The sequence below is a fragment of the Bos indicus genome, chromosome 3 (genome assembly GCF_029378745.1).
Source record: "Bos indicus isolate NIAB-ARS_2022 breed Sahiwal x Tharparkar chromosome 3, NIAB-ARS_B.indTharparkar_mat_pri_1.0, whole genome shotgun sequence".
In the NCBI taxonomy this organism is placed as follows: domain Eukaryota; kingdom Metazoa; phylum Chordata; class Mammalia; order Artiodactyla; family Bovidae; genus Bos; species Bos indicus.
Window position 1 is genome coordinate 96,104,521 of NC_091762.1, and position 27,071 is coordinate 96,131,591.

The window sequence follows — 27,071 nt, forward strand, 5'->3', positions numbered from 1 at the left end:
CCATCCGCGAGTATATGTTCCCAATCCTCATTGTAGAGAATTACAACTCTTCCACCCTGACCCCTTCACCTCACCTTTGTTCAATGACTAATGCGCTGTTAAAGTGTGAGTGATCATGCAGTAGGATTTTTACCTCTCCCTGCCCATCTTCCCCACACAGGGTCGGGGACCATTCTGCCTGACCTGCGACACCAGGCTGCTGTGTATTTGATATGTCTCATTGAGCCAGGGCTCATACACCCCTGCCTTTTTCTTTTCATGACTGGATTTCTACTTTGTCACCTAATTTTAAGAGGCAGGGGGATAAAGTCAAATGGGACTTCTTGGCATGGAGATTAAACATTGTTGTAGGAAAACAAAAGGCATATCATTTTTTTTGATACTTCCTGACTCCTTTGCTAAGATGTAAGGTGTTTGAGGACTGCATCTGACATATAGCAAGATATTTATTTATTGCTGCTGCCTTGGGGTCCCCAGGTTCCATCTGGGAGTTATTTGCTGTCCCATTACAGTGTGAGAAACTGTTTAAGCTCACGATGTGAATGTTGAGATAGTGTGAAGAGGACCAGTGCCAGGACTTCAGTGCCTGGCCCAGCTGCAGAAAGCTGCTGTTAGGTTTGCACTTGGGCAGGTAGAACCTCATGGGTACCAGCTCCCAGGTTGCTGGTCCGTCAGTGTACACTGAATGCAATTCTCTCTCGCTCTTTTCTCCCTCTACTCCATCACATATTTGGACCTTGTCACTTGGTGTTTTAAGCACCTTGACTGTCGCCAAAATCCGATCAGCCACCCCGTGGACTCTGAGCCCGGCTGTAATAAGGAACCTGCCCCACTGTTTCACTGTTTTAATGTTTCAGTATTAGATGGTAGACTCCTATCTCAAATGAAAGGGATCTCATTCTGTGGCTGAAAATTCTGATTTCATATATTTAAGAGAGCAAACCTGAGGGCTCAGCTCAGAAGACATGTATTGCCTGAACTTACCTATAATAATTTGGGATGATTTAGTAAATGTGGATTATTAATAATCTATGGATTTGGGGTTGGGAATTTAGTTCTTGCAAGAACTGTTTATACCTTCACCACCAGTGATTTATTTTCAGTCTTGAAATGTTTTTCTGTATCTGTTTTTACATCACCTGTGGTCTCTATCCTAGGGTTTGGGATCCTGATTTGACATTTTGTACATGCCCAGAAGAGTCTTAAGTGCTGGGTTTGTCCCCCTGACCCAAACCAAGGGGTTCTCAGGAGACTCTTAACAACAGCCTGAGATATGCCTGGTCATTTTCCCTCTGCCCAGAAATGGGCATTGGCCAGGAAAATTCCACCTTGTGTCTTTTCTCTGACACGCAAACCAGGGACTTCCCCTGAACACTCTCTTAAGAGAAGTGTGTTCCTAACAGACTAATGCTACATCTGCCTGTATACAGGCCTTCTCTGGCCCCAGGGGTCTCTTAAGGGAGGCTGTAAGGAAAAGAGACCCAAACCGGAGTAGTTCAACCTGAGCACTTCCTCTCCAGCTCCACTCCCACCTTCCTAAACTGATGGCCCCACAAGACGATCATTTCCAATGCTACAGATGTACTTGGACGCCAGCTCTTCTTTCTCCAGGGAGCCCATGTTCTGTAGCTGCTGTGGAGAAGCAACAGCCCTGAACCCAGGCCACACTCAGGACCAGCAGCAATGGTGTGGGTGGGGACTGGAGGGAGGCGACTCTTGAGTTCACTCTCATATCTGACCTGTTCCATCTAATTTGGGTTTGACTGCATCATATTGTTCCCCTCTATCACCTTCACTTCTGTATTCCAATAATATAGACTTTACTCTGAAACCGATTTCATAAAAGTTATTAAATGCTACTTGAACCTGTATGAAGTTTACACACCCTTTTTCAGCCCTGCCTTGAAAAGTTCTTGCTCGGTCTCATGAAATCCTATCGTATTGGTCCCTCTGCTAGGAGACACCCCAGCTAGTTATCACTGTCCACTCATGCCATTCTGTTCTACTGAGCTTTAGAACAGGAGGCCAGAGAAATGTTATGTCCTTTCTTACAAACACAACATTAAAATGACATGTAAAGTTAGGATCCAAGAAAAACATTAAATGACTTACTGTCCCCACAGAAAGAGCATTGTCCTTTGTAATTCTTCCTCCTGTCCTTGGCTTTACTGCTTCCTTGGGCTTTACATCCCAGCCTCCGGACACAGAAATGTGTTGGTCAGAACACGTGCTCTGTGTTCTTGCCCATCTGTCCAGAGTATCATTCCAGGGCTGCAGTCATCCCTGCCTCAATCCAGTTCATTCCTTTGTATTTCTTGGATTATCACTTGTATGTTTGGAGAAATTGTTTGAAGGTTTAAGGAAGTATTGCCAGTTTCCTGCTGCCTCTCAGAAGGTGCAGCTTGGGGGAGTTTGCTGGTTTACAATGGTGTCGTGCTCGGGCATCACTAGTTTTTTGGGACACACAGGTGTTCATTTTTGAATTGCAAGCATCCAAGTTCTGAGTTCTTTTATGGAGTCTTTCCTTTTCAGTGTAAGAGAAGAGGATTCAGGTTTTTATAGACTTTATTAGTGACATTAAAAACATAAAGTAAGTCTGCAGTTGTATTAAAATTTCTACTCTCAAAGCTAGACATGCTGAGTCAAATGTGCTGGTCAGGGAGGTTGCAGAGCTCCAGCAGATTTCCCTGAAAGCACAGAAGTTCATGTGGATATGGGAGGGGGTCTTAACTGTCTCCATAAGCAGCGTCTCTGATTGACACACTTCCACCATCCCCCTCAGCCCCTCATCCGACCAGTCCTGAATCCCACAGGCAGATGGGATGTGGAATCTTAAATTCAGTCCAGGAGTAATTCACTTTATAGTCTAAGTGACCCTTCCACATGCATTATCTCATTTGATCCTTTTTCAGATTCTCGGAGGGAGACCTAACCACACACACACACATTCCAGAGACTACAGTGTCTTAGTTTGAACCTTGGTTCTGCCACTGAATAGCTGTGTGACCCAAGGTGAGTAAATTCTTTGAACCTCAGTGTGCTGATAACATTTGCACAGCACTCTGCATTTTACCACACCTTCCACAGCCATCATTACAGTCCACTGCAGCGAGGGAAGCAGGCCAGGCATGATCATTGCATTTTGTACTTGAGGCTCAGAGGGTAGATGCTTGCCTGAAGTCAGAGAGAATGGCAGTAGAAGAGTAGAACTCAAGCCCCAGGCTCTGATACTCAGGTCCACAGCTCTTCCATAAAGAACCTCTAAATTTCATGTCCAAACATGGATCTTAGAATTCCCTACAACTGTATACAAAAAGTTAAATGTGTTCTATTCTGGAAGGAGAATCTGTATTTATCAAATTGTTAGTGGGTTTGATCGACTCCCCCCACCACCGTTTACATTATGCAAACAACATCAGACCATTTGGGAAGTTGAATCTGTCGATTCTTCTCATCAAGTCTTTTTTTTTATTATTAATAACTCTAAAAGCCACAAAGAGGGTAAGATGCAACAACCAGGCTTTCCTGCCTTGAACCTCCCTCTACATTTAGTGTTTCTCCTTTGTCTCAGTCTGCTTTGGAAGATCACCGTTAACAACCCCAACTGGCCATGCAGCTCCTGCATTTTGGAAGTCTCCTCTGAAAGGAAACACCAATAAGAGAGACCTGCTCTCCAGTCTTCAGTCTATTAACTGTGACATAATGTGTGGTTAAGAGAATAGCCTCTGGAGCCATATTGCCTGAATTCAAGTCACTCCCCCACTTAATAGTGTGCCCTTGGGAATTACTTCACCTTCCTGTGCCTCAGCTTTTTAGCTGTGAAGTGTATAATAAAAGTACCTGGTTGATAAAGTTGTGAAGATTAAATGATTCACACTTAACTATTAGCTAACATGTAAGGGAGTTAGAGAACATCTACTATCTGGGTAACGACAGCAGTATGAAATGGCAGGTTCTGGGGGAAGACACAGAAAACATGAAAAGCAGACACAAGAAGTCCAAATGCAGTGCTCTGGGGTCCTTCAGGGAAGGTCAGAGAGCCCTGCATAAAGTGTCACTGAGTTACTGGTGTCCGTAAGGGTCAGCCCAGGGCATCGTGAGAAGGTGGAGGAGCGAGGAGGACTAGCTTGCTGAGCACTCAGGATATGCCCACATTATGCTTAGAGCTTTGGGTACGTTACCTCCCATAAGACCACAACCACCAGCTAGGTGGGTCATCTCGACCCCACTTTGAAGAGGCAGCGAACTCAAAATGATGAAGTGACTTGGCTGAGCTCTAGAACTAGTGCAGAGCGAAGTCTGGGACCCAGATCTTCAACGCCAAAGCTTCTGTGTTTATGACAGTTCAGTGCCACCTTCAGATAAAGTATGACACAACTAAAGCATTTCAAATAATAGTTACAATCATAACATCTTTTAAATGTTGGTGGATGCCAAGAGGGTTTAAAAAGTCACTTTTTATAGAAAACTCAGCATTCCAAAATGACTCATTCCCCAGAGCATCAGAGCCAGAATTTAAGCACTGCCTCTTAAGTACATGCAGTGATTTAAGGTTTCCATAGCTTCTGCCTCTGACATCTCCAAACTCCACTCCCTACTCCATCCTTTGTCCCTACTGACCTAAATTTCTCACTTGGCTTATGAAACTACATTCTAACTGATCTCCCTTACTCCAGTCCTTTCTCTTCTAGACCAGTCTCCACCTAACTGCCAGAAAGAGCTTTCTAAAACATCTGCCTTACCATGCCACACCCCTGCTTCTATCCCCTCAAAGGCTTCCCATTGTCCTCCAAATAAACCCAAACTCTGCTTGGATTTAAACCACCTGTCATCTGTCCCTACTTCCCTCCCCATCTGTATCTCCAGCCACGCCCTCAATCCTGAAATACCTGCAGTTTCCTAAAAGCATCAACTTTCTAGTCCCTCTCCCCTGACTGTTCTTCCGTCACCATGAGACTCCTTGCACCATCCATCCATCCAGCCCTCACTTTCAGTTTAGGCTTCACTTCCTCCACCATGGCTGGTATACCGGACCATGGCCACACCCCCGCACACTCTCCAGGTTAGGGGCCTGTGCTGAGCTGGATTGGATTTGTTGCAGTGCTGAATCGCTCTGAACTGGAACTCTCAGCTCACGTGCTCTCCCTCCCCCTGACCCCAGACTGTGAGCTCCCCAAAGAGTCTGTTATTTCATATCCTCAAGGCCTAGCAAAATGACTCGAAGTAAACACACAGTAATTTGGACTTACTAACCAAATTCAAACAAAGAAATAATGATAGTCACGTATCAATACTAATAAGGTGGTCACTTCCATCTCTAACATCCAGCCTTTCTGGGAACATTGTGAGAGCAGAGACCAGATCGTAGTCATCTGTTTATTCTCTGAGCCAGCCCAGGGTCTGGCATGTAGCTGTCGTGCACCCAGTAGTAACTGAAGCAGTTAATTAATTGGAGCTGGAGCAAAACCAACTGGCACTGGTGAGGAGAGACAGAGTAGAAGAATTGGTGTTGAGTGCACAGGTAAGACCTGCATGGTGCTGGGGGCTCTATGCACTGTCCTCCCACAACTGCCTCAGCATCACTGTAAGGTCCCTACTGTTAGTGTCTCTTATGTAACCGGAAAACTGAGGCTCGGAGAAACTGACACTGTCCAAGAGACGTGTCCAAGTAGAGAAAGAAGCTGACCTTCCAGTCTGGATCTGAGTCCAACGCTCATGCCTGCTCTGTCTCCCCTCCAGTGAGGCGCCTTCCACGAGCTGCTTCAGTAGCTGTAGCTTCTAGCTCACAGATAATAGAGTATAGTGAACATTCTCACCCACTCCCCTCTGCCTTCCAGGATTCTGCACTTCTTTATTGTCCCTCCCACCTCTCTGAAAGGCCCCCCTCTGTCCGCTCTGTAGTCTTCCTGCTCTGCTTGCCTGTGAAATGTCAGCACCCACTGAGTTCCTTCCTTTGCCTTCTCTGTTCCAAACTTTCCTTAGATAAGAAGCAATTTGTACTTTGATGCTCAGTTCAGATTTTGCCTCCATGAGGGTAGAGTCCGTGTCAATCTGATCATTGACAGATCCCTTAGCACAGGCCTGGCCATGTGTAGGTGCTTGATAGATGGCTGTTACGATAGTGAATATTTATATCATGTTTACTATATGCCAAGCACTAAGTGCTTTACTTGTATTAACTCATTTACATCTCACAGCAATCCTATGAAATACTATTAATATTAGTATCCCCACATTATTGGTGAGAAAATTAAAGCACATTGGTGAGATTAGGTAAGTAATTTGCCCGAGGTCATACAGCTGGTAAACCAAGAAGTCAGATTCAAACACAGGCAGTTTGTCTCCAGAACTCAGGCAATGATCACCCCACTACTCCTCCTCCAGGTAGCCTCACGGAATCCTCAGGACGAGTTAGGGCCCCTTCTAATCCCTGCGCTTACCCTCAGTAGAGCACTTATCACATTATTGTGATTATTTGCACAGAAGTCTCCTCTGTGGACCATGATAGGTGTGTCCTCACCGGGCCTGGCATAGGGCACAGACAGTCAGTGTTATATAAATGAATGAATAGCAAAACTGCCCTCTGAGGTGAAATATACAGGATCTACAATCCCTGTCTCTTACATCGATAAACTGAGGCTTAGTGAGGTTAAATCATTTGCCCAAAGTCTCACAGCTACTATATAGCATACTCTAAGATAAACGCTTTTTCCATCATGCATTTTCATCAAACCAGCATTTAATTGAAGCACTTTTAAGGGCACCTAAGTGCTCTTTTCCTTATGGAAATTCGGTCAGTTTTGACTCACACATCCATTCATCATTTAGGCTTTTTGTTTAACACAGATTCGCAGCCTCTACCCTTGACCCAGAAGTCCCAGGTTGGCCTGGGGCCACGAACTTCAAGGCAGTGTGGGCAATGCTTAGAGGAGTGCCAGGAGATGTGGGACCCCAGAGGAGGCCCTCATGCAGGCAGTCAGAGGGGCTCTGGGGAGGGGTGAACCCCATCTAGGAGCTCTGGCCAGAGTACCCTCTGTAATGAATGGGCCGCCCAAGCCCAAGAGTCAGATCCCAGAGTTAGAGAAGGTAGGCATCCTAGGGATCAGATCTGCCCCTCTGGGCTCAGGTCTCCAGCCCCCTGGAAATTTTCTTGCCTTCCTTGGGCACAAACTGCTAACATTTGTGTAGGACTTTTCCAAGGAGGTGGCAACAAGGAGAGTCTTACTGAAATTTTTCTGTGTTTGGGGGGTCAGGTGGAAGCACATGCATGGGAAACCAGGTGTGGAGGCCAGGAACTTTGCTGTACTCCAGAGGTGGATGCCAGGGCCTCAGCTGGATGGCGCATCCTACGTAGGGATCATCATCTTCCTAGCGGGGTCTGCATAGTCCTCTCATTTCAGAGCATTTCCAGATCAGCAGGCCTACCTACAGATGAGAAAATGGAGGGCCAGAGCAATGAAGTGACTTAGCCAAGGCCTCCCTTCTGGCCTCCTCAACCACACCAAGCATCAGTGGGGAACTGGCTTACACAGGTATTGCCTACATGCCTCCGTTTCTTCATACGAAAAGGGGTACATTTTATGAGTCTTTTACGTGCTATGGGAAGTCATGAACACAGAATGAAGAACAGGTTCTGTGGAATAAAAATGGTAGTGTGTCATGGGGGTCCAGGGCCTACTAGGGGAGCTCTCCTAGGAATCAGCAGCGCCAGGCATGCTCCAAATAGTGGAGGCCTCTGAGAAGAGAAAGGAGGGGATGCTTCCAGAGGCTGGGGGTGTGCCCTGAGCTGGGCTGCTCCTTTCTTACTGACACTGTACCACTTTGTGCTTTGTAGCAGACATGCTCTGGTTAATGGAGTCCCAGGAGAAGGTGCTGGGCAGAGTGGGTGAAGTGACCGAGGAAGGGAATACCCCGGGCCCACTACAAGCTCTCTGAGCCATGCAGATCCATCAGAATTCTGACTCTGGAGGGGGTTTTCAGATTTTGATTCAAGTGTGGAGGCACCTCTTGTCATCACCTCCCCAGTCTTCCTTCTAATGGAGGAAAAAAAAAAAAAGTACTGAAAAAGGAACAATTTTCCTCTCTGAAAAAAGAGAAAATCATTCATCCAACAACTGCTAACAAATAAGAATATCCAGTACAGCTGAGTCCACTACGTGTCAGACACTGAGGAGTTTACTTCACTTGTGTTACTGAAGCCTCACGATGCTCCCGTGAAAGCCTTAGTTCTACTCCTATGTGACAAAAAGGAGGAGATGTGACAAAAGCAGGACTCCAGCCCAGGTTCGCTTCCACACTGGCAGCCCTGCTCAGCCAGGCCTTGTGACCAAAGGTGCCGAGGATGAGTGAAAGGTGGTGCTCGAGTCTTGCCCAGCAGTGAGGCACAGTGTGGCCCCTCCTGAGGGGTGAAGGGGGGTTCTAGGTGCACAGAAAGGAGTGAAGAAACCCCCAAGAGAAGAGGCTCCAACACCTTCCTCCACCCATCCCCACGGGATCAGTTCAGAGAAATGCGGGTAAAGAAAGTGGCCTCAACTCCTCCAAGTTGCCAACCAGTCTCTTCTGTAGATGCAAAGAACAGCTCGCTTCCCCTACCCCGCACCCAGCTGTATGAGCCTGGAAAAGTCACTTCCCCTCTCAGGTTCCTCTGATACGACATGATGTAGATTGCTTCAGAGAGGGGAGAGGGGCATGCAGAGGCACTTGGAGAGCTTGCAGGGTCACACTGTGCCTACTGTGCCTCTGGCAAGGACAGTAAGGGATCCAAGGGGCTGGGTACTAGAGCATCAGTAGAAATTTCCAGGTAACTTACTGGCCTGGGCCTAGGAACCTGGAAGGGGGGGGTGGGGTTGGTGGTCTGTACCTAGTTATCACCTCAAGCCTAGAGTCTGAACCACCCACTGGGGCACAAAGGCCTATTTGTGAGCCAGCTCCCTGACCCCAACCTTGCCACCACCGCGGCCAGGAAAGAGAGCTAACATGTTGGGCTCCAAGCCAACCAATTACGGGTCCTGAGCCAGTCATGCAGCTTGGAACTCACCCACCATACACAGTTTAAAGACTAGGGCGGTCCTAGCGCAAAAGAAGGGGTGGAGGGAATGGGCGGTGGGGCTGCGGGGGGTGGAAGTTAGAGTAGCAGAACTCTTTTATCTGAGGGAAAGAGGCCCAGGGTGGGGGCTGGGGCTGCCAGTGAGGATGGGTTAGGTCTCATCCCTCCAAGCCCCATCCCTCCCTCATATCTTCATTTTGGTCAGTGACCTGGGGATTACAGTCTGGGTGCATACACCAGCTAACACGCGTTCCTCCACGCATTTCTGAAGTGGAGTCAGAACTCAGACTCAGGCGAGAGCCTAGCCCTAATGCTCATCCTCTTCGAATTCTCTTCCCCTGAAATTCGGTAGCCTGGCTGCTGCCCTCCTCCATGTAGTCTGATTTCAGGGTGGCCAGGAGGTGAGCCCAGCATGGGTCACAAAGCGCAGCAGTGGCTTAAGTTTAGATGGCCTGTTGGCCCCCAGGGCTGATTCCCCAATTGCTGTTTCCAAAGGCCGTCTTGGGAGATGGAGACCAGGAGAAGAATGCTCCAGAAGACCACCCTGCAGGTGAACACCATCTCCAAAGTCCCAGGAGGACCTGCAAATCACATGGGCCTCTGCATGGTTTTTTCTGTGCAAAATTGCCTCTCCCTCCCTCCCTTGCTTGGCCTGGTCAATTCCAGGTCCTTCCAAACTCAGCTCCAGGAAACTGTGAGAACTAATTTAAAAGGGGGAGGGGTCAGAAAGGAGACTGGTTTCAAGATAAATATACTATAACCCATAACTTTCTTGTGCTCCTGTCATAACTAGTTAAGACACTGTAATGAGTGCAAAGATTCCATTCACAACAGCATTTAAATGCCAAAGAATGCTTAAGAAACAGAATTACAGGGGGAAAAAAGCATGACAGAATTTACAAAAGGCTGTAAAAGTTGTGAATAAGTAAAAGTCATTCTGGGTCCTAGATGAAAAAATACCATGTTGTGAAGATGTATAATCTCCCTCAAAGTAATGTCTAAAGGCAGTTAAATCAAATTTCCAAAGGGTTTAAAATTTTTCACTTTCTTTTTGGAACTAGCCTTAAAAATTCGAATGTATTTATTTAGAAGACTATCTTTTCAAAATAACTATGAGAATTTGGGGAGGGAGGGAAGAATCAGGAATCAGAAGGTGACTTGCCCTTTCAAGCATTACAGAACTACAATAATCAAAAGGGTGAGACTAGGGCAAAAGGAAATAGCTCCCTAGATGAGAAAGCGCAGAGAGGACCTGAGTTCACCTGAGAAAGCAGAGTATGGTATTTTGTCAGTGGGGACATGGTGAGTCATTAAGCGGTGCTGTAATAACTGACTAATTATTGGGGGGAAATTAAACCACAAACTTACTTCACATATTCCAATATTAATTTTCAAATTAATTTCAAAAATGTAAATAAATGTAAATTTTAAAGTGCTAATATAAAATATAAGTAAATGCTTTTGGATAGTTGGATTTGAAAAACTCTTGTTAAGTATGATCTGCAAATAGAATAAAGAAAAAATGACAGATGTGACTACATGAAAAGTGTTAGTTTTGGTATAACAATAGCAATATAAGATCAATAAAATTGGAGAAATGCAGCATATGTCCAGATAAGAGGATACTGTTGATTTTACTATATAAAGCAATCACAAATTAAGGAAAAGAGAAGCTATCTGTTAGAAAAATAAGTAAAGCTATACACAGATTTTTTTAAACATGAGTGACCAACACATATGGGGAAAACTAAGGAAATGCAAATTACAGTGACAATAAGATCCCCTTTTCCTGCTTGAACTGGAAAAGATGAAAAAGATCAGCAAAATGCACTGCTGTTGAGTGTATCCACTGATACAACTTCTCCTGAGTGCTGACAGGTTGCAATCAAAAACTGAAAAAAGCCTCTGACCCTCTGACTAATCAGTCTTATTTCTAGGAATTTGTCCTAAGAAAATAATTAGGCAAATTCACAAAGGATGTTCACTGTATTTTTTTATTATAGCAAATATTGGGAACAAACTTAAATACCTATTAAAAGGGAATTGGTTAAATACATTAAGGTACATTCATACAATGAAATATTAAGCTATTCTTTAAAAGATTATGTAGATACATTGATTGCTATGAAAAGTACGTATCATATTTGCAAATTTTAAAAAGTAACAACGTGTATTTTTGTAAATGTAGGCACATAGAAATATTTCAGATACACTTTGCTGAAATATCTAAAATGTTTTACTTAACAGAACAGGCAGTAATGTTTCCATTTTGGAAACCTTAGTCTTGCATCAGGGGTCCCTTTCTTCAGAAGGTTCCTCTGACCCTTCTTTGCCCACTCACACCTCAGCCCTGTACTCCCTGTGAGGTCATTGTTAAGTGACTGGGTCCACAGTTGGCCAATGAACTCTTTAAGGGCCCATCACGGTTGACTTATCTCCAGTCCTCAGGCCCAGGCACATACAAGGTGCTCGACATTAATGAAATGAACGATGACCAACTTTCACGTCTCCGTGAATAACCAGCGAGTTGAATAGAATGGAATCGACTGAAAGCCCCCAGGTCTGACCCTACCAGCCGAGAACTGAAGGTGAGAAGAAAAACGCCTGGGAGTGGGAGTCGGATCTGGGTGCCGGTCTTCCTCTGGGCTCAGCAACACTACAACTCCGGGCAAGTCACGTCGCCTCGCTGAACCTTGGAACCTCGGCCGACTCATCCGGAAAGGCGCACGTCACACGTCCCCCAAGGACTGCGGAACAAGCAAGACAGCACACACCAAGCGTTTAGCAGAGTAGCGGTACACAGTAGGCACTCAGAACTAGAAGCAAGTAAGAGGGTGATGAACATCACTCTCTGCGCGTTTGTCCCAGGCTCAGATACGCTCAACAAGAAGGATGTGGAGATGGGAAGCCAGGCGGCAAGGGGCGGCCGCTCCTCCTGGGCACGACCTGCAGAGGCAAGGGCTTGAACCAGAGGAGGGCTGCGGCTGGGGCTCTGCCTTGGGGTTCCGGCCGCGCTCTCCGCGTGGATGCCCTCGTTCCCTCCGCCTGCAGCTAGGTCTCCAATTCACTCCTTCCCTGGGGGAGTTGAGAAAGCCTGGGAAGAGGCCGGTCCTGCGGGCGCCAGGGTAAGGGTTCCGAGAGGGGCCTCAGGCCCAGACATCCACCGTGCCCAGCAAGAGCCCGCGCCTGGAATCCGGCAGAACCTGGACTCTGGCTTTCCTGGTACAGCCGAGTTCGAATTCTGCTGTGTCCCGTACTAGTCGTAAGATGTGGGACAAGTCACCTCACCTCTCTGAGTCTGTCTTCTCACCTGTCAAGTGGGATAACAGGACTTGCCTCTCAGAGGCAGAGGGTGGTGTGACTTAACGATCTCATGTGAAGGAAGCACGCGGCGTAGGGCCCCTCGCAGGACGAGCGCCTGAGAAGTCAAGCCCCACGATGGCAGAGGGTCTTTGTGGCTGCAAACCTGTATCTAGGTCTTTGGTTCTGGCCTAGGCCAGATCCGAGGGCTCGACCACGCAAAAATACCATTTTAGGGGCTGGGGACCGAGACTGCAAACCAGGCTGCGCTTCTCCCTGTCCAAATGGGGGTGCACGCGGCAGACAGTCTTAATGAGTTGAACTGGAGGAAGATGTTGTCGTTGTGTGTCTGTGCATGTACAGGTGTGTGTGTATCCATGCGCAGATCGTATACACAAGAGCGTCTGTAGTTGTACTGGAAACAGCGTGCTTGGGGCGGCCTGCGTAGACTCCTTCTCCCAAAGGTACCTTCCCTCTTCTCCCCGCGCCCCCTTCCCGGTAAGGAGTTTCAGCCAAACTAACGGAATCTGGCGCGGCCAGGGGAAGGGCAGAGACAGGAGGGGCGATTCCGTCCCGAAGCCCCTGATTTGGGGATAATTACTTTTAATGTCAGAAAGATTTAGTTTAATATCATCTCTATTAGGCTGCCGGGAGGGTAATTAAACGGGACGCGCCGCAGCCGGCAAACAGATGGCGTCTTCTCGCTCCGCTGCCGAGGGCAAACAGCGCAAAAGTCAATGCCTCCCGGGTCCCCCATCCTCGTCCCCGGCCCGGCTCCTACTCAGCGCCACCGCGCCCTCCTACAGTCTCCACCCCCGGCATCACCCTGGGCCCCCACCAGGGCCGTCCCTTTGTACCCCACCACTGCCTGGGCGGGGGCGAAGGTTGGGAGCCAGTCTCAGACATGCAAGCAGTAGATTTTCGTTGCTTGGAGCGCTCACCCGGGGCCCCCACACCTTGGCACAGCAGAACTGTGTGTGCAAATGAGTTAGAGCTAAGAGGACATGCGTAAGCGAGTGAATATGTGTGCGATTGTGTGAAGGCGGGCTTTCTGCTCTCCTCACCTCATTTGTCCCAGAGGTCTGACTTTCTCTGCCCAGGGTCCGGTGGCCCGCTGGGGCCTGTAGTAGTGTTAGGTCCGTGCGTGGACTAGCCAGGCACAAGTGCTTATGCTCCGGTCTGGGTGTTTAGTCACCTGGGTGGGAGTCTGTGGAGCTCTGGGTGAGAGGTCACACACCGAGTGTATGTTTCAGAATGAGAACATGCTTATGAGAGGGCTGTAAAGTCCATCAAACTTTCAGTAGGGGTCCTCTGGGATGGGAGAGCAGCGTCGGAGATGCATTTAGATCCCCTGGAGAAGGAAATGGCAATCCACTCCAGTCTTCTTTCCTGGGAAATCCCATGGGCAGAAGAGCCTGATGGCCTACATTCCATGGGGTCACAAGAGTTGGACAGGACTAAGCGACTAAACCAGCTGAGCGACTAAACCTCCCGGCAGCGACTAAACCAGCACCACCTGAGGTGCTCAGGTGTGAGGGTGTGTCCAAGACTTGTGCAGAATGAGGTCACACGTGCAGATTGTATGTCCAGCTGTGAAGCCACACTGCGGCGTGCGTAAGGGGCATACCCCCTAATGCCTCAACCTGAGCATGCTTTCCCCACCCTTGGCGGCCAGGTCCAATGACCCCCTTCCGGTCTGCTCCCCTCTGAGAGCACAGTTCAAATCAGGACTAGCCCGAAGTGGCCTATGGAGGTGTGAGTACAGCCACCTCGTCGGAGGACGGTTACTCTGACTCCTTCCATGACACATGCACTCACATGAGCATAGGGGGACATCAGAACCTCAGGGACATCAAAAGAAAAGGTTCTGGTCCCGGACCTATTGGGTTGTGAATGCGAGGAGAAAGGCCAGGCTCTAGGGAGGCTGGGTTCCTCTGGTTGAGCAGGGCTCCAGGCTGTGTCCTCTCCCCGTCTTAAGGAAATGAGATTCCTTCTACACCAGCGGGATAAAATACGGGGACCCCAAACCTTGTGGCTTGACCCTTGGATGCCGCAGGATCACTGGGATGGGAGTAGAGGGAATCTCATAGCGGCTTGGCCTTAACGCCCACCCCCGCCTGCGCCTCCCAAACTAGGCGGACGTCTATACTTCTTTTCGTTTGGGGTTTAAAATGACTAGAAAACTTTATCCAAGGGAGCTCTGGGAGGCGCCTGGCCCCCGGCGCCACATTCTCTTCTCTCTCCTCCAGCCACCCGCCCCCCCCACCCCGCCCCCGCTAGGGTGCAGTTAAGGCATAGATTTCCTTAACCTCATAACCTTGTCAAGGTGCTGGAAGGTGGGGGTCTGGGTCCTACGCCCCTGAAGAACTGTTATTCCAGACTCACTCCCTTACCCTCACTCAGAGCGGGAGACCCAACGGGGGCTGACACTTTTCTCTCTCAGGCTCCAGCGAATGGAATATGCTAGGGGCGAACAGTCCGGTTTCTATCATTATCGAAGACGGTCAAGGTCTGAGCATGTCGCGTGCGGGCCTGGTCAACTTTCTGGAAGCAATCTCCCCGTACGTGCCAGGCGCTTCCTCGAACCAGCCCCTCCCCTGCCGGGGTCCCCGGCTTGGCTTCGCTGAGGAACTTGCGCGATGTTCTCTGGCACGCGGCGGCAACCCCGCTTGTCTAGCCTTCCCACCCCAGCTGCCCAGCCCCGGGCTCAGAGGCGGCTGCGCTGGCAGCAGTTGACCTTCCAGGTGGGAAGGGCTGCGTCCGGAGGGCCCCAGCCGAATCTTCGCGCCCAGGACTGCGGACCAGAGCCTGGGGGCCCTGGAAGTTCGAAAAAGCTACGCTGAAAAGCTTGGTCGGGAGTGGAGAGAGAACGACAGGAAATTCATTTTTCTTTGCTCATGAATTAAATGAATTTTCTTTACTTTCGGAGTAAAGAGAAAAGAAAAAGAATGAGAGAGCATTAGAACGAGAAAAAGAAAGAAACGGGAAAGAGTCAGAGCTAGAAAAACCCAAAGCGATCCCGCTCGAGGACCGCGGCATTAATTCCAGATGTTGCCATTCAAAAGGGAAACAAAATCCGAAACCTGTTACCTCAGCGCACCAAGCTGTTCCTCAGAGCCGTGACGTCAGGACGGGAGAGTGTGACCAAAGTTAAAACTACTCTTGGGGGCCCGCGGCGACCTTGTCTCCGGACCGGAAGGACAGACTGATGTGTGTCCTGCGTTGAAGGGGATCTGGGGAGTCGGAGAGGCCACTTTTCATTTTCGTTTAAAAAAGAAAATCAAACTGTTTGTTAACTTAAAACAACGATGAAAATAACCCCACCACCACGGAAAAGGTATCTGGATGTTGCAAAAGCTAGGAAAAGAAAGCGCAAGATGGGGCAGAAGGACGGGGTAGGGGGGCTGGGAGGGGAAAGGCGCAGAGCGCTCTGGCCCGGCGGGCGCCGACAGGAAGCGCAATCTCATTTCTTCTCTCCCGGCCCCCTTCTAAAAACGAAAATCGTTAAGCCACACTTACCCTCCGTGATGCCTATCGTATCAGGACTTTTAAAATAAAGGACCTGCGTTTTAAAGGCGGCAAAGGGGGGGAAAATTGTCTCAACTACCCCAAACGCGTCGGACTTGGGAACAAGCCGAAACGGAGCGGGATAAAGGCAGGAAAAATCATCCTGGCATTTATGCCATGAGCACCCTCCCTTCTCCACCCTCGTGCTCCCATTCCACCCCCACCCCGGCCGCGGTAATTGAATTGTCACCTGCCCCCATCCCGCCCCCAGCCGCCAGGGCTACTTGGGAATGTCGGCCTTGCCAAGCGCCGCTAGCCAGTGAGAGCGGCGCAGCAGAGCCCGCGCCCCAGAAACCGAAGGGTTACACACGTCTACGTAGAGGCGCACCGGACACGGTAATTAGGCGCAATTCACACGCTCTCAGGCACACGGAAACTACTTGTCACGGTATTTTCAACGCTCCTCCTTGCCCACTTTTTTCCACTCCTTCCCTGGCGCGCCCCCTCCCCTCCCCGAGGCGCTCAGAGAAGCTTTTGGAGTTTCGAATCTTTCGGACACTGTAGAATGCGGGGCTCCCCGGACGCGGGCCCGGCCAATCAGAGCGCCGTCTGCCTCCCCTGGCCAATGGCAGGCGCCACATTGTTGTCCAATTCTGTCTAATGGAGCCCTAAGGAGCAACAATAGAGCGGGCGAGCGGCTCATTGAGAGTCTGGCAGCGCCGGGCAACTGGGGCCCGGCTGTGCGCAGCGTCCGGCGCGCTCAGCGAAGGGACGCGGCGAGGGCCGGGTCGCGGGTTCCAGCCAGTCGATCCCTAAACGGTCCCCCGGCTCCGATTTCCGACGAAAGGGTTGAACTGCGCAGCGTTCAGAGGGGGTCCGGAAGTTCGGACATGGTGACTGAAGGAGGGTGACGTGGTCAGATCAGGGGCCGGGGGCAAGGGGAAGAGGCCGAGAGCACCAGCGTCGCGGGCGGAGCTGGGAGGCGCGCGCAGCGCCCGCGGAGGAGGATCCCCGAGCCCAAGGCAGGTAGTTGAGGGCCTCAGGGAGGGCGGGGGGACGCGGCCCGGCCTTCCGCCCCTGTTGACGAAGCCCGGGCCACTCTGGCTTTAGGGACTGCGCGGCTCGAGGGGCCTGAGGGAAGAGGCAGCGCTCACTGGAACGGGGTCCAGAATTCTTGCGCGGAGACACCGGGTCCTGGGCTCAGGCCGGGAACCCGGGACCCAGAGGAGGCCGCGGCGGAAGCTTAAGAGTTGGGCCTCCTTGGGCCTTCAGAGGCCAAGGCGCAGGGGGGACTCCTGTGTTCTCCGAGACCCCGTTCCAGAGGCGACTCCCAACGCCTCGGACCTACCAGCTTGGGCCGTTCAAGTCCCACGAACCCAACTCCGAGACCAGAACTTGGGAAATCTGCTCCCGAGTGGGGTCCCGCGGGGCGCCAGGATGGGGAGGGCGTGTCTGACGACTAGGATCCCTAAACCAGGAGGGGAGGGGAAGGCTGGGTGAGTAGCTCAGCGAAAAGGCTCTCTCTTCTGCAGTGCCTAACTTCTGCAAGATACTTTTTCCTCCCCGACTACTCCAGACTACAAGGCTAAAAACTTGTAGTTTTTACTCGTTTCCCAGCCCAGCCTATGCCTGAGGGTTCTTTTTTTCATGCACACACCTCTCTCCCAGACCTCGTCCCAGACCCCAGTATCATCTGTTTCTCGCTGTTTTTTTCGCCTCTCATGCTAACCTTCGGGGTGGGTTTGCCTATTGAAAAGAAATTTCTTGCTCTGAATTTCCTCTTTAGTCCTCATTCCCAGGCCTCCTAAACTCAGCTCCACAACCATTTTCTCTTACTCTCTGGAGGCTCGTACCTTGGAATTTGGAGCCCCCACATTCCCACGGGTCCCTGGGCCCCTGGGCCTAATTTTGCCCCTGAGTTTGTTTCCTCGCCTTCACTCCACTTCCTAGAGCTTTTTTTTTTTTTTTTTCCTATTCTTGATTTTTTTCCCTCTCTCATTCACCTCTCACCAGAGAAAACTGTTCCAGCCCCACCAGCTGATCTCCATGCTTTAGTACCTCCCTCCTCGTCACCCTTCTACAAAACCGAACGTTTCGCTCCGGATTTCCCCGTTTTGGTCTTGGCATCAGTCTAATTGTTGGGTCAAATTTTTCTCTAATCCGAGTCCCATCAAACATTCTTCTCTACCCGACTAACCTCAGTTATGCTAAAGTTTGGGGGTATTAAAAAGAAAAAGAACCCACGTTACACTCATCTGAACCAGTGACTTTCAAACTTTTTTCCCCAGCGGAACCACTGATTCAATTGAAATCTACACACAGTGCATAAATGAGTTATAAGAAGAACTCTGAAGGGAGTGGGGTGAAGGAGCTGGGCATTTACAAGGAGGCTCCAAAGCAACTCCTCCCAGCAATTTGGTAACTGTTAGCCAAACTCTCCGCTGCCGATATGCCCCTCTCTAAACCTGGATTCCTCAAGGGTGCGCTTTAGCTTATTGCACCATGCGCTCCTCACCGCAAGTTTCTCCTCTCTTCCCACGGTCTTACACGCCAGGTCCTGCCATGGAGCTGCGCTCTGAGCTGCCCAGCGTACCCGGCGCGGCGACGGCGGCGGCGACAGCGACGGGGCCGCCCGTGGCTTCGGTGGCGTCGGTGGCAGCGGCGGCGGCGGCGGCCGCTTCGCTACCGGTGAGCGTGGCGGGCGGCTTGCTACGGGCGCCGCCGCTGCTGTTGCGGGCTGCGGAGAAGTACCCGCGGACGCCCAAATGCGCGCGCTGCCGCAACCACGGCGTGGTGTCTGCGCTCAAGGGCCACAAGCGCTACTGCCGCTGGAAGGACTGCCTGTGCGCCAAGTGCACGCTCATCGCCGAGCGCCAGCGCGTCATGGCGGCGCAGGTGGCGCTGCGCAGGCAACAGGCGCAGGAAGAGAACGAGGCGCGCGAGTTACAGCTGCTCTACGGCACCGCCGAGGGCCTGGCGCTGGCCGCCGCCAATGGCATCATCCCGCCGCGACCGGCCTATGAGGTCTTTGGCTCTGTGTGCGCAGCCGACGGCGGGGGGCCGGGAGCAGGAGCGCCCGCGGGGACCGGGGGCGGCGCCGCGGGCGCGGGGAGCTCAGGTGAGGAGAGGGGAGCAGGGACGGGTCCAGGGGTGCGAGGCCTTAGGGACTTAATCTCGATACTGAAAGAGTAGAATCCCGTTCTCCAAATGCCCCAACTGCTGGAGTTGGCCGCGCACCCAACTGCTAATTTGGGCCATAAACACACAAAACTCTCCTTTCTCCCCTTTCTGAAGCATTTGCACTTTATTCCTTTCTCCCACCGCAGGCCCCAAAGTAAAGGTTTTAATCTTATCGCCTCTACCCAAACGCAGGGATGTCCCAGCTTCCTTGATTAGTTCACTGGGTCATCTCCCAAGCGCGAAAACCCACGCGTTTTATCTTTTCCTTCTTTCAGCGCTTCTCCACATGCCGCAGATTCCCCACCCCACCCCAACCCCCCCACCCCCGCCCTCGCCCCTCTGCTTCCCAACTCTCGTCAGAAATCCCACTGTCTCCAAATCTCCTCCCCCGCCCCTCTTGTTTTTCTCTAGTATTGAAGACACTGAATTCCTTTTAAACCCCTCAGTTCCCCGGGCGAGATTCCTTTTCTTCTGTTCCCAGTGTTCCCTGATCAACCGCTCTGCTCCTTTTTTCCAGCTTCTTTCCCCACTCGTCTCCCTTTTCTCAGAGTATGCGCTCTCTCCCTTCTCTCAATCTCCTTTCCTCTTCCCCCTCTAGCCCCTGCCCTACTCTTTTTGAGACTCCTTAGGCTGTTTTGGTAGGGCTGGGAATTAGGCCGGGGTGCGGGGCGGGGGTGGGGGTGGGTGGGGGGGGTGGGGTGGCGGGTGAGGGGGGCGGATTGTCTCAGCTTCCAGCTTGGGAGGGAAGAACTTCTTAGCTCTTGATTTTGGAAAGGATGGATTAAAACAGAGGCTCTACTTTTGCCTGTAGAGAGGCTTGAATCTTATAAACGCCCAAGGTACCCTCCCTTACAGGCTGTGCTGCCCAGGGCCAGAGAACACCCGAGGCTGGCTTGGCTCTTGGAATCACAGGGATAGAGTGAGGCCTTCTATACAGCGTGGTGGTACAGGTGCGAGTTGTGTTGGCTACTTTTTGAACTCTGGGTCAGGCCACTTCTCCAGAGCAGAGCAAGACTAGGAAGAGTGAAGATGTTGGGCACAGTCGTAGGAAGAGGGTCACTGGACATTGAGTTGACAGGGCATAGGTGGCTGGAGTTCTGGGTACAGAAAGACTGCTCTGACAGCCTGGAAAGAGAGCTAGGGCTATAGGAGTTCAGAGGGGAAGGACCGCTGGAGCAAAAAGACGGGCTTTGGAGCCCAGTGAATGAGGGTTGTGGGGCTCAGAGGAAAAGGAAGCTGAGATCCGAAGGGCTCAGGTGCCACAGGGTGCGGTCATTTCCGTGCTAACCCCTCCTTACGTACCCCTTTCTCCCCTCCTAGAGGCCAAGTTACAGAAGTTTGACTTGTTCCCCAAGACGCTGCTTCAGGCAGGCCGCCCAGGCAGCCCGCAACCGCAGCCGGGAAAGCCCTTATCACCCGACGGCGCGGACTCGGGTCCTGGGACATCGTCCCCAGAGGTGCGGCCAGGCTCGGGCTCGGAGAACGGCGACGGCGAGTCCTTTTCGGGGTCACCCCTGGCTCGGGCCTCCAAGGAGGCAGGTGGCAGCTGCCCAGGCAGTGCTGGCCCCGGAGGTGGCGGCGAGGAGGACAGCCCGGGATCCGCCAGCCCTTTGGGTTCAGAATCCGGTTCTGAGGCCGACAAAGAAGAGGCGGAGGCCTCGCCTGCGCCAGGGCTGGGCGGGGGCCCGGGTCCACGGCAGCGGACGCCGCTGGACATCTTGACGCGCGTCTTCCCGGGCCACAGGCGGGGCGTCCTGGAGCTGGTGTTGCAGGGCTGCGGCGGCGACGTGGTGCAGGCCATCGAGCAGGTGCTCAACCACCACCGCGGGGGCCTGGCGGCCGGCCTCGGCCCCACCGTACCCCCAGACAAGGCCGCAGTGGGGGCGGTAGGCGCCGCGGACGACGCGTGGCCAGGCCGCGTGGACGCCGCGGCCGCCGGGGGCCCGGGGCTCCCCGCGCCGCTGCAGGCGGGCCCCGCTGCACCTCCGCACCACAGACCTTTGCTGGCCGGCGCCATGGCGCCCGGGGCTCTGGGCTCGTTGAGCAGTCGCTCGGCCTTCTCGCCACTGCAGCCCAACGCCAGTCACTTCGGCGCCGACGCCGGCGCCTACCCGCTGGGCGCGCCGCTCGGCCTCAGCCCCCTGCGCCTGGCCTACTCGGCGGCGGCGGCGCACAGCCGCGGCCTGGCCTTCATGGCTCCCTACTCCACCGCTGGCCTGGTGCCCACCCTTGGCTTCCGGCCGCCGATGGACTACGCCTTCAGCGATCTCATGCGCGACCGCTCGGCCGCCGCCGCTGCTGTGCACAAGGAGCCGACCTACGGCGGCGGCCTGTACGGGCCCATGGTCAACGGCGCCCCTGAGAAGCAGTAGGGCGAGCAGCCCCGAGCCTGTCGGCCCCCAAACAGGGACTCCAGCCTGGTTCCCGCAGGCCGCCGGCCAGGCCTCGCCTGGTGCGCTCTCTGCGCCCCAGCTGGGGTCCTCTCGCTCCATGGTGGTTTTCAGTTTTGTTTTGGACAGTGGGTGGGGAGAGCCGAGCAGAGAGGAGCAGCTTCGGGTGCAAATGTTCTCGGAGGGGATGCGCCGCCCAGATCCTCGACCCCAACCTCCTCATCAAGGCTCCCCAGCCCTTCGAAAGGCCAGGAATTCTTGAGAATTCAGAGGCTGCAGCCGCCGGGCCAGCTCCTGCCTCTCCTGTCTCTATGCTTGTCCCATCTGCCCACGCTCGCAAATGGATGGCAGGATAGTCTGTCTTATGTGTCTCCCCTTTCCTTAAAAAAGTTTAAATATTCTAACAAATATAAATTTAGGATGTATAAATCTCTTGGCACTGAGTTGAGTCTTTGGGACACACATATATATCGATACCAATTGTAAAAAAAAAAAAAAAGAAATTCTAAGGTGCACTTTCCTCGTTGCGGTATTTGTCGCTCTCTTTGTTGCTTATGCCGATAAGCATGGGTTTCCTTGGTGCAGTGTGAGTTTTTATATATGTATAAATCTCTATATAAACTATACATATATATACAAGCCAGTGTATAATGTTATAAAATGGAATTCTAAGTTATTAATTGTAATCTGTAGGTGACCTCGGTATTAACGTGAAAAATATTCAAAAACAAGCAAAAAAAAGGACAAAACGGAAAAAATTAGACTATGCGCTCTTTGTACTTATCAGGTTTTATAGATGAAATATATCGTAAACTCGAGACGAATCCTGCCCACCCGCCCCTCTTGCCTGCGGCCAGTCTTTCCCTAAGGAACGGTCAAGGTGCGCATGAAAGCAGGAACGGAGTGACGTGTGACTGAGCCAGAGCCGCCCGCTGGAGCCCATCCCCGCCTCCCTGGACTCGCCAAACACCTCGGCCGAAGGGCCGGCAGCGGGAAACGCTGCTGCAGAGAATGGCTCACTTTGTGCTTTCCTTTGCATAGACATGAGCTAGAAATAAATGTTATTTTCTAAGAAAAGAGCAACGAATCCCGTCCCGCTTCTCGGGCGGCCGGGTTGAAAAATCTTAATTTCTCGCGGGAACCGCGGTGCCTGGGAGAAGCTTGGCCGAGGTCCGGCGGGTACTACGACCCTCGGGGGTGCTGGACGAGGGGACTTCCAGCCGCGCCTGGGAGAGGCGTGCGCTCCGCCCTCCAGGAGGAGTGGCGCCCGCTGCTCGCGTGGGACCTGGTGTCCCTCCAGCTCCCGCTCGGGCGGCGGCGGGGTCGCCTGGCCAGTGCTCTCTGTCTCTGGAATCCTGCGAGGCTGGAGGCCCGGCTCCTGTTCTCTGGGCGCAGATCTGGGCGCCCACCGCGCGCCTCTCTGCTGGGTTTTGGAACGAACCCGCAGCCTAGGCACAATCAGGCGACTGGGGCGGGAAGGCTAAGACCGTGTTCCGCCAGAGGCCTGGGAGTTATTTTGGAGTGGTGGGGTGGCGGGGTGCTGCCTTCGCCCTAGGCAGTGAAATCTGAGAGCAGCAGTGAGGACGCGCTTTCCAGCCAGACCTCAGTCCTCACTCCGCACCCCTTTTTCCTTCCCTGCTTCAGCGGAGCGGAGGAAATTAGCGGCTCCGGACCGACCCCCTCCTCCGGCCTCCCGCGTCCCTCTAGCTCCCAGCTGGGTCACTCCCCCTGTCCGAGAAACCGGGCGCGCCCCCTCCCCTAGGCTGGGCCGGCGACTTCCCAAGGTAAACTTCTGAGGCCGACTCGAGTTCCGCCAGGCGGTGAAACTTAATAGCAGGACAAGAAAACGGTTTAATAAAGAAGGGCTTTAATAGGGAACTAATTTGATTGAGTTGCCTAATTCCACTTTAATTGGAAAGGGGTTTGGCTGTTTGGTTATAAAGTGAGAGGGTGAGGGAGAGCTGTAAGTGGGGGGCGGTGAGAAGGAGCGAGAGAAGAAAGATGGGGCAAGACAGAGATGGCTCGAGACAGGCAAAGAAGATAAGGAAGGAAAGGAGAGAGAGGGGGAAAAGAAAAGAGGAGAGAGTTACCTATGAAGGAGAGAGGAAAGCGGGAGAAAGTGAGCGGAGCTTCTAGAAGTGTGAACTTGCTTGTGCTTCCAGGCTGCGCTGTCCTGCCTCTCACTTCAGGTTTTCGGATGCCTCGCGGTCTCTCTCATTCCGGGTTCTATCCACCCCCTCCTCAGTATCTGCCCTCATCCCCACTCGAGGTGAACTTAAGATCGGCCTTGATGTCTTGGTTTCAGGAGGGATCTATACTGGATGCTCTGACGTTTTTGGTTCCTGATGGTCCTCAAGCCAGGCCTGGGGAGGCTGCCTATAGGCCCGTGTTATCCACTCTCTAAAACACCTAGAGCTTCACAGATTCCAAGGGCATTATTTTAGCTCATCCTCGCAGGCAAATCAGGAGGAAACCGAGATCCAGAGTGGTTCAGGGACTTGTCCACCCATCCGGGGACCTTGGATCTCTTTCCCTTTCTATTTTCCCACTGGGCCTACTCCTTCTTCTCCTCTCTTGAAGCTGACCGACGGTGGGGGCTCTGCGAAAATTGCACTCCTGTGTACACACGCGGCCCAGGGAGGAGAAACGACTCTCTCCTAGCGCCCAGAGAGGCCGCGGAGCCTCCGTTAGGTTCGAACGTCATCTTTCATAGAACTCAGAACGGTTCTCAGGCGGTGGAAGTTAGAGGGGCTGGGGTAGTGGGGTTCCAGGGTTTCTCTTCAAGCTGGTTCTTCAGCTCGTTTCTTGCTGGAAACCCAGGGCAGTCAGTCACGGCCTCGGCGCCTGGCGAAGGCCTACATCTTTGGCGCTCCAGACTCCACCGTCCACTGAGCAGTCAGGAAGGCTAAGACTGACCCGTTCAGAGTCGGACATCTTCGAGGAGTGGGAGTCGGGAGCCCAGGAAGCTCAAGCCAGGTTGCTAGTTGCACCGGTGGGAGTGGCGGGGGTGGGTGAGGAGGCACCTCGGGTTCAGGGAGTTTCCTCGATGGGCTGGAGGGGGCTGGGGCCTGAGGTAGCTGGGATCCGCATTGGGGAAGAGCTTGGGGTTCTTGAGTTGGGCGGTGCTGTCTCCCCTGATAGAGGACAAAGATGGGAACATAACCTTTTTTATCCCGGGAGGGGAAGATGGGACAGAAGTTCCCTTGATCTGTATTGGCTGTTTATTTCCAAACCCTCCCCTAAGCCTGCTGGAGCCAACTCTGGGCTGGACTGCCTTGCAGGGCACACCACTGAAATAGTAGTCTTTAAAAATTAACTTCCCTTTGAGCCCAACAGCAGCAGCTCCATGCTACTGAGTGTCTGCTGTGTGCCAGAACCTGTACTAAGCATATAACCTGCACAGGACCCTCCTGGGGTGGGGCAGGTGAGGAAGAGCCAAGAGCTGGGATCCAGGCTCTGTCGTCTGCCATGTGTATTCATTCACAGATCACTGAAGTCAGCGAGTATTTACTCAGTGCTTACTGAATGCCAAACCCAGTGCAAGACAGGTGCCATCCCTGCCCAATAAAAACTGTGTTGGGAGTTAAGTCAGGAAACAACTAAGCAGGCAAGCAGGATGTGCTGACCAGTGCCAAGGAGGTCTGCCAGGGAGGCCAGTGAAAGGCAAGCTAGGCAAGGTGCTTCACCCTGGTTTCCTTCTCAGTTAAATAGAGGTGTGGTAGCCTATGCCACTTTGAGTGCTGTGAGGATTAGAGATACTGTGTGAAAAGCTCTTAGCTCAGTCAGTACTCACTATTCAGTGCCTACTCACTAGGCTTCCATTATTGTAATTCTCAGATTTCTTTGGGTTTCCCAGGTGGCTCAGAGGTTAAAGAATCTGCCCGCAATGCGGGAGACCTGGGTTCGATCCCTGGGTCAGGAAGATCCCCTGGAGAAGGAAATGGCAACCCACTCCAGTATTCTTGCCTGGAGAATCCCATGGTCGGAGGAGCCTGGTCGGCTACAGTCCATGGGGTCACAGTTGGACACAACTGAGCGACTTCACTTTCACTTTTCACTTTCAGATTTCTTTGGTGTGGACATTGTCGCAATTCACAGAGGAAGAAATGGCTCAGAGGGGTCGAGTGACTGGGACAAATTCAGCTTATAAATTCTCTGAAGCGTCACAAGTTATGGGAGACACCCTGCCCAGCGGAAGGGGCCACAGAGAAAGGTCATCAGATTGGAGAGTGTGGGTTCTGGAGATGCTTCTGAGACGGGGGAAGGCTGCAACTGGGTTCCAAGGAGCTTGATGAGGGGCAGCATTGCAATTCATGGAAGGAAATTGGTGAGGGAGTGAAGTGTCCCTCTAAAGGAGCAGGTGGAGAGGAAGGAGTTGGGGGCCTTCTGTGATTAGAGGTTAGAGGTTAGGTCATGGAGATCCTTGAACTCCAGTAAAAGGGGTCTGGCTTTCAGAGTATGGGTACTGGCAGACACTGATAGCAGAGCCTGGTGAGATTTGCATTTGTATTGGATAGCCTAGGGTTTCCCTGGTGGCTCAGACAGTAAAGAATCCACCTGTAATGCAGGAGACTCGGGTTCCATCCCTGCGTTGGGAAGATTCAACCTTTGTTGGGAAGATCCTGGATTGCATAGATTGTTAGGAGGGAGGGTGAACACCTCTGAGGAAGAGCTGTGAGAGATGGCAGCACCAAAAATGACCAGTGGGAGCAGGAACAGGGAGAAAAGAGGTTGACTGCAAGCACTGTTGGGAGCCAGACTCTCCACTGGTGATCCAGTGTTGGGAGTAAGCTGGGAGGAGAGCTCATGGCTGATTTGCAGATGTCTGGGCTGGGTGACTCATTGAGGATGATACTCGGAATGTGGGCTCCTGAAACAGAGGCAAGGTTGGAGGGTGAGGAACATTTTTTCAATATTCAAAATACAGACTTGGAAGGACTTACAGGACCTCTAGGAATGGACACCAAAATGGTAGAGTCAGCATTTAAGTGGTAGCAGGGCCTTGGGAGGATGAATGGGTACTACCTCTCCCCGACTCGTTAGGACATAGGACTCTCTTAGTAGAGGCCATGAACCAGCGAAGGGTGTCAAGATCCCAGACATTGGAATTCTGCCTCCCTCATTTTTGTTCATGCCAAGAAGGCTGGCATATTAAAATTATTCTCTTAAAACTTTGCACCCTTTAAAGGTCATTGTCCTGGGGCAGGACCCTGGGCAGTCAGTCCTGAATCTGTTGTACACAATGGAGCTTAAAACTTAAACTTTGAGACTCCTTACCTGTACATGTTCTTTCCAAGGTCTTGCATTTTGTGCACATAGTCAAGTGGCTTCTTTGTCTTAAAGTTTCAGGCTCCATTAAAAGTTGCATCTGCTACTGCACAACATTGGTCACACCTTCTGGTTTCCTGTTTCTGTTCATTGTTGCTGCATAGCAGATGCCCCCAAATTTAGTGACCTAAAACAATAATCGTTTCATTACCTCATAATTTTGTGGGTCAGGAATTTGGACAGGGCATGGGCTTCCCTGGTGGCTCAGAGGGTAAAGAATCTGCCTGTAATGCAGGAGACCTGGATTCACTCCCTGGGTTGGGAAGATCCCCTGGAGGAGGGCATGGCAACCCATTCCAGTATTCTTGCCTGGAGTATCC

General features: G+C 51.9%; 1 protein-coding gene and 1 long non-coding RNA gene across 7 annotated transcripts; one reads left to right on the top strand and one right to left on the bottom strand.

Annotated features, from left to right (window-relative positions):
- Positions 1-11,026: 11,026 nt before the first annotated feature.
- Positions 11,027-16,207, bottom strand: LOC139182243 (uncharacterized). 3 transcript variants are annotated; one of them, XR_011565890.1, is made up of 4 exons: positions 16,104-16,207; positions 15,866-15,908; positions 15,437-15,599; positions 11,027-11,793 (listed from the first exon to the last, which is right to left on the bottom strand). It is a non-coding gene; the product is annotated as an uncharacterized lncRNA (long non-coding RNA). The 3 variants fall into 3 exon arrangements; XR_011565888.1 differs by lacking the exon at positions 16,104-16,207 and having other exon boundaries at positions 15,866-16,064; XR_011565889.1 differs by lacking the exon at positions 16,104-16,207 and having other exon boundaries at positions 15,437-15,579; positions 15,866-16,063.
- Positions 16,162-22,500, top strand: DMRTA2 (DMRT like family A2). Of its 4 annotated transcripts, none has more exons than XM_070786563.1 (3): positions 16,162-16,879; positions 18,408-18,971; positions 20,354-22,500. In XM_070786563.1, exons 2-3 carry the CDS (start codon positions 18,416-18,418, stop codon positions 21,403-21,405), a joined length of 1,608 nt encoding a protein of 535 aa, XP_070642664.1. In that variant the 5' UTR covers positions 16,162-16,879; positions 18,408-18,415; the 3' UTR covers positions 21,406-22,500. The 4 variants fall into 4 exon arrangements, with proteins under 4 accessions (XP_070642664.1, XP_070642663.1, XP_070642665.1 ...); XM_070786562.1 differs by having other exon boundaries at positions 16,163-16,875; XM_070786564.1 differs by lacking the exon at positions 16,162-16,879 and adding an exon at positions 16,901-17,349.
- The last annotated feature ends 4,571 nt before the right edge of the window (positions 22,501-27,071 follow it).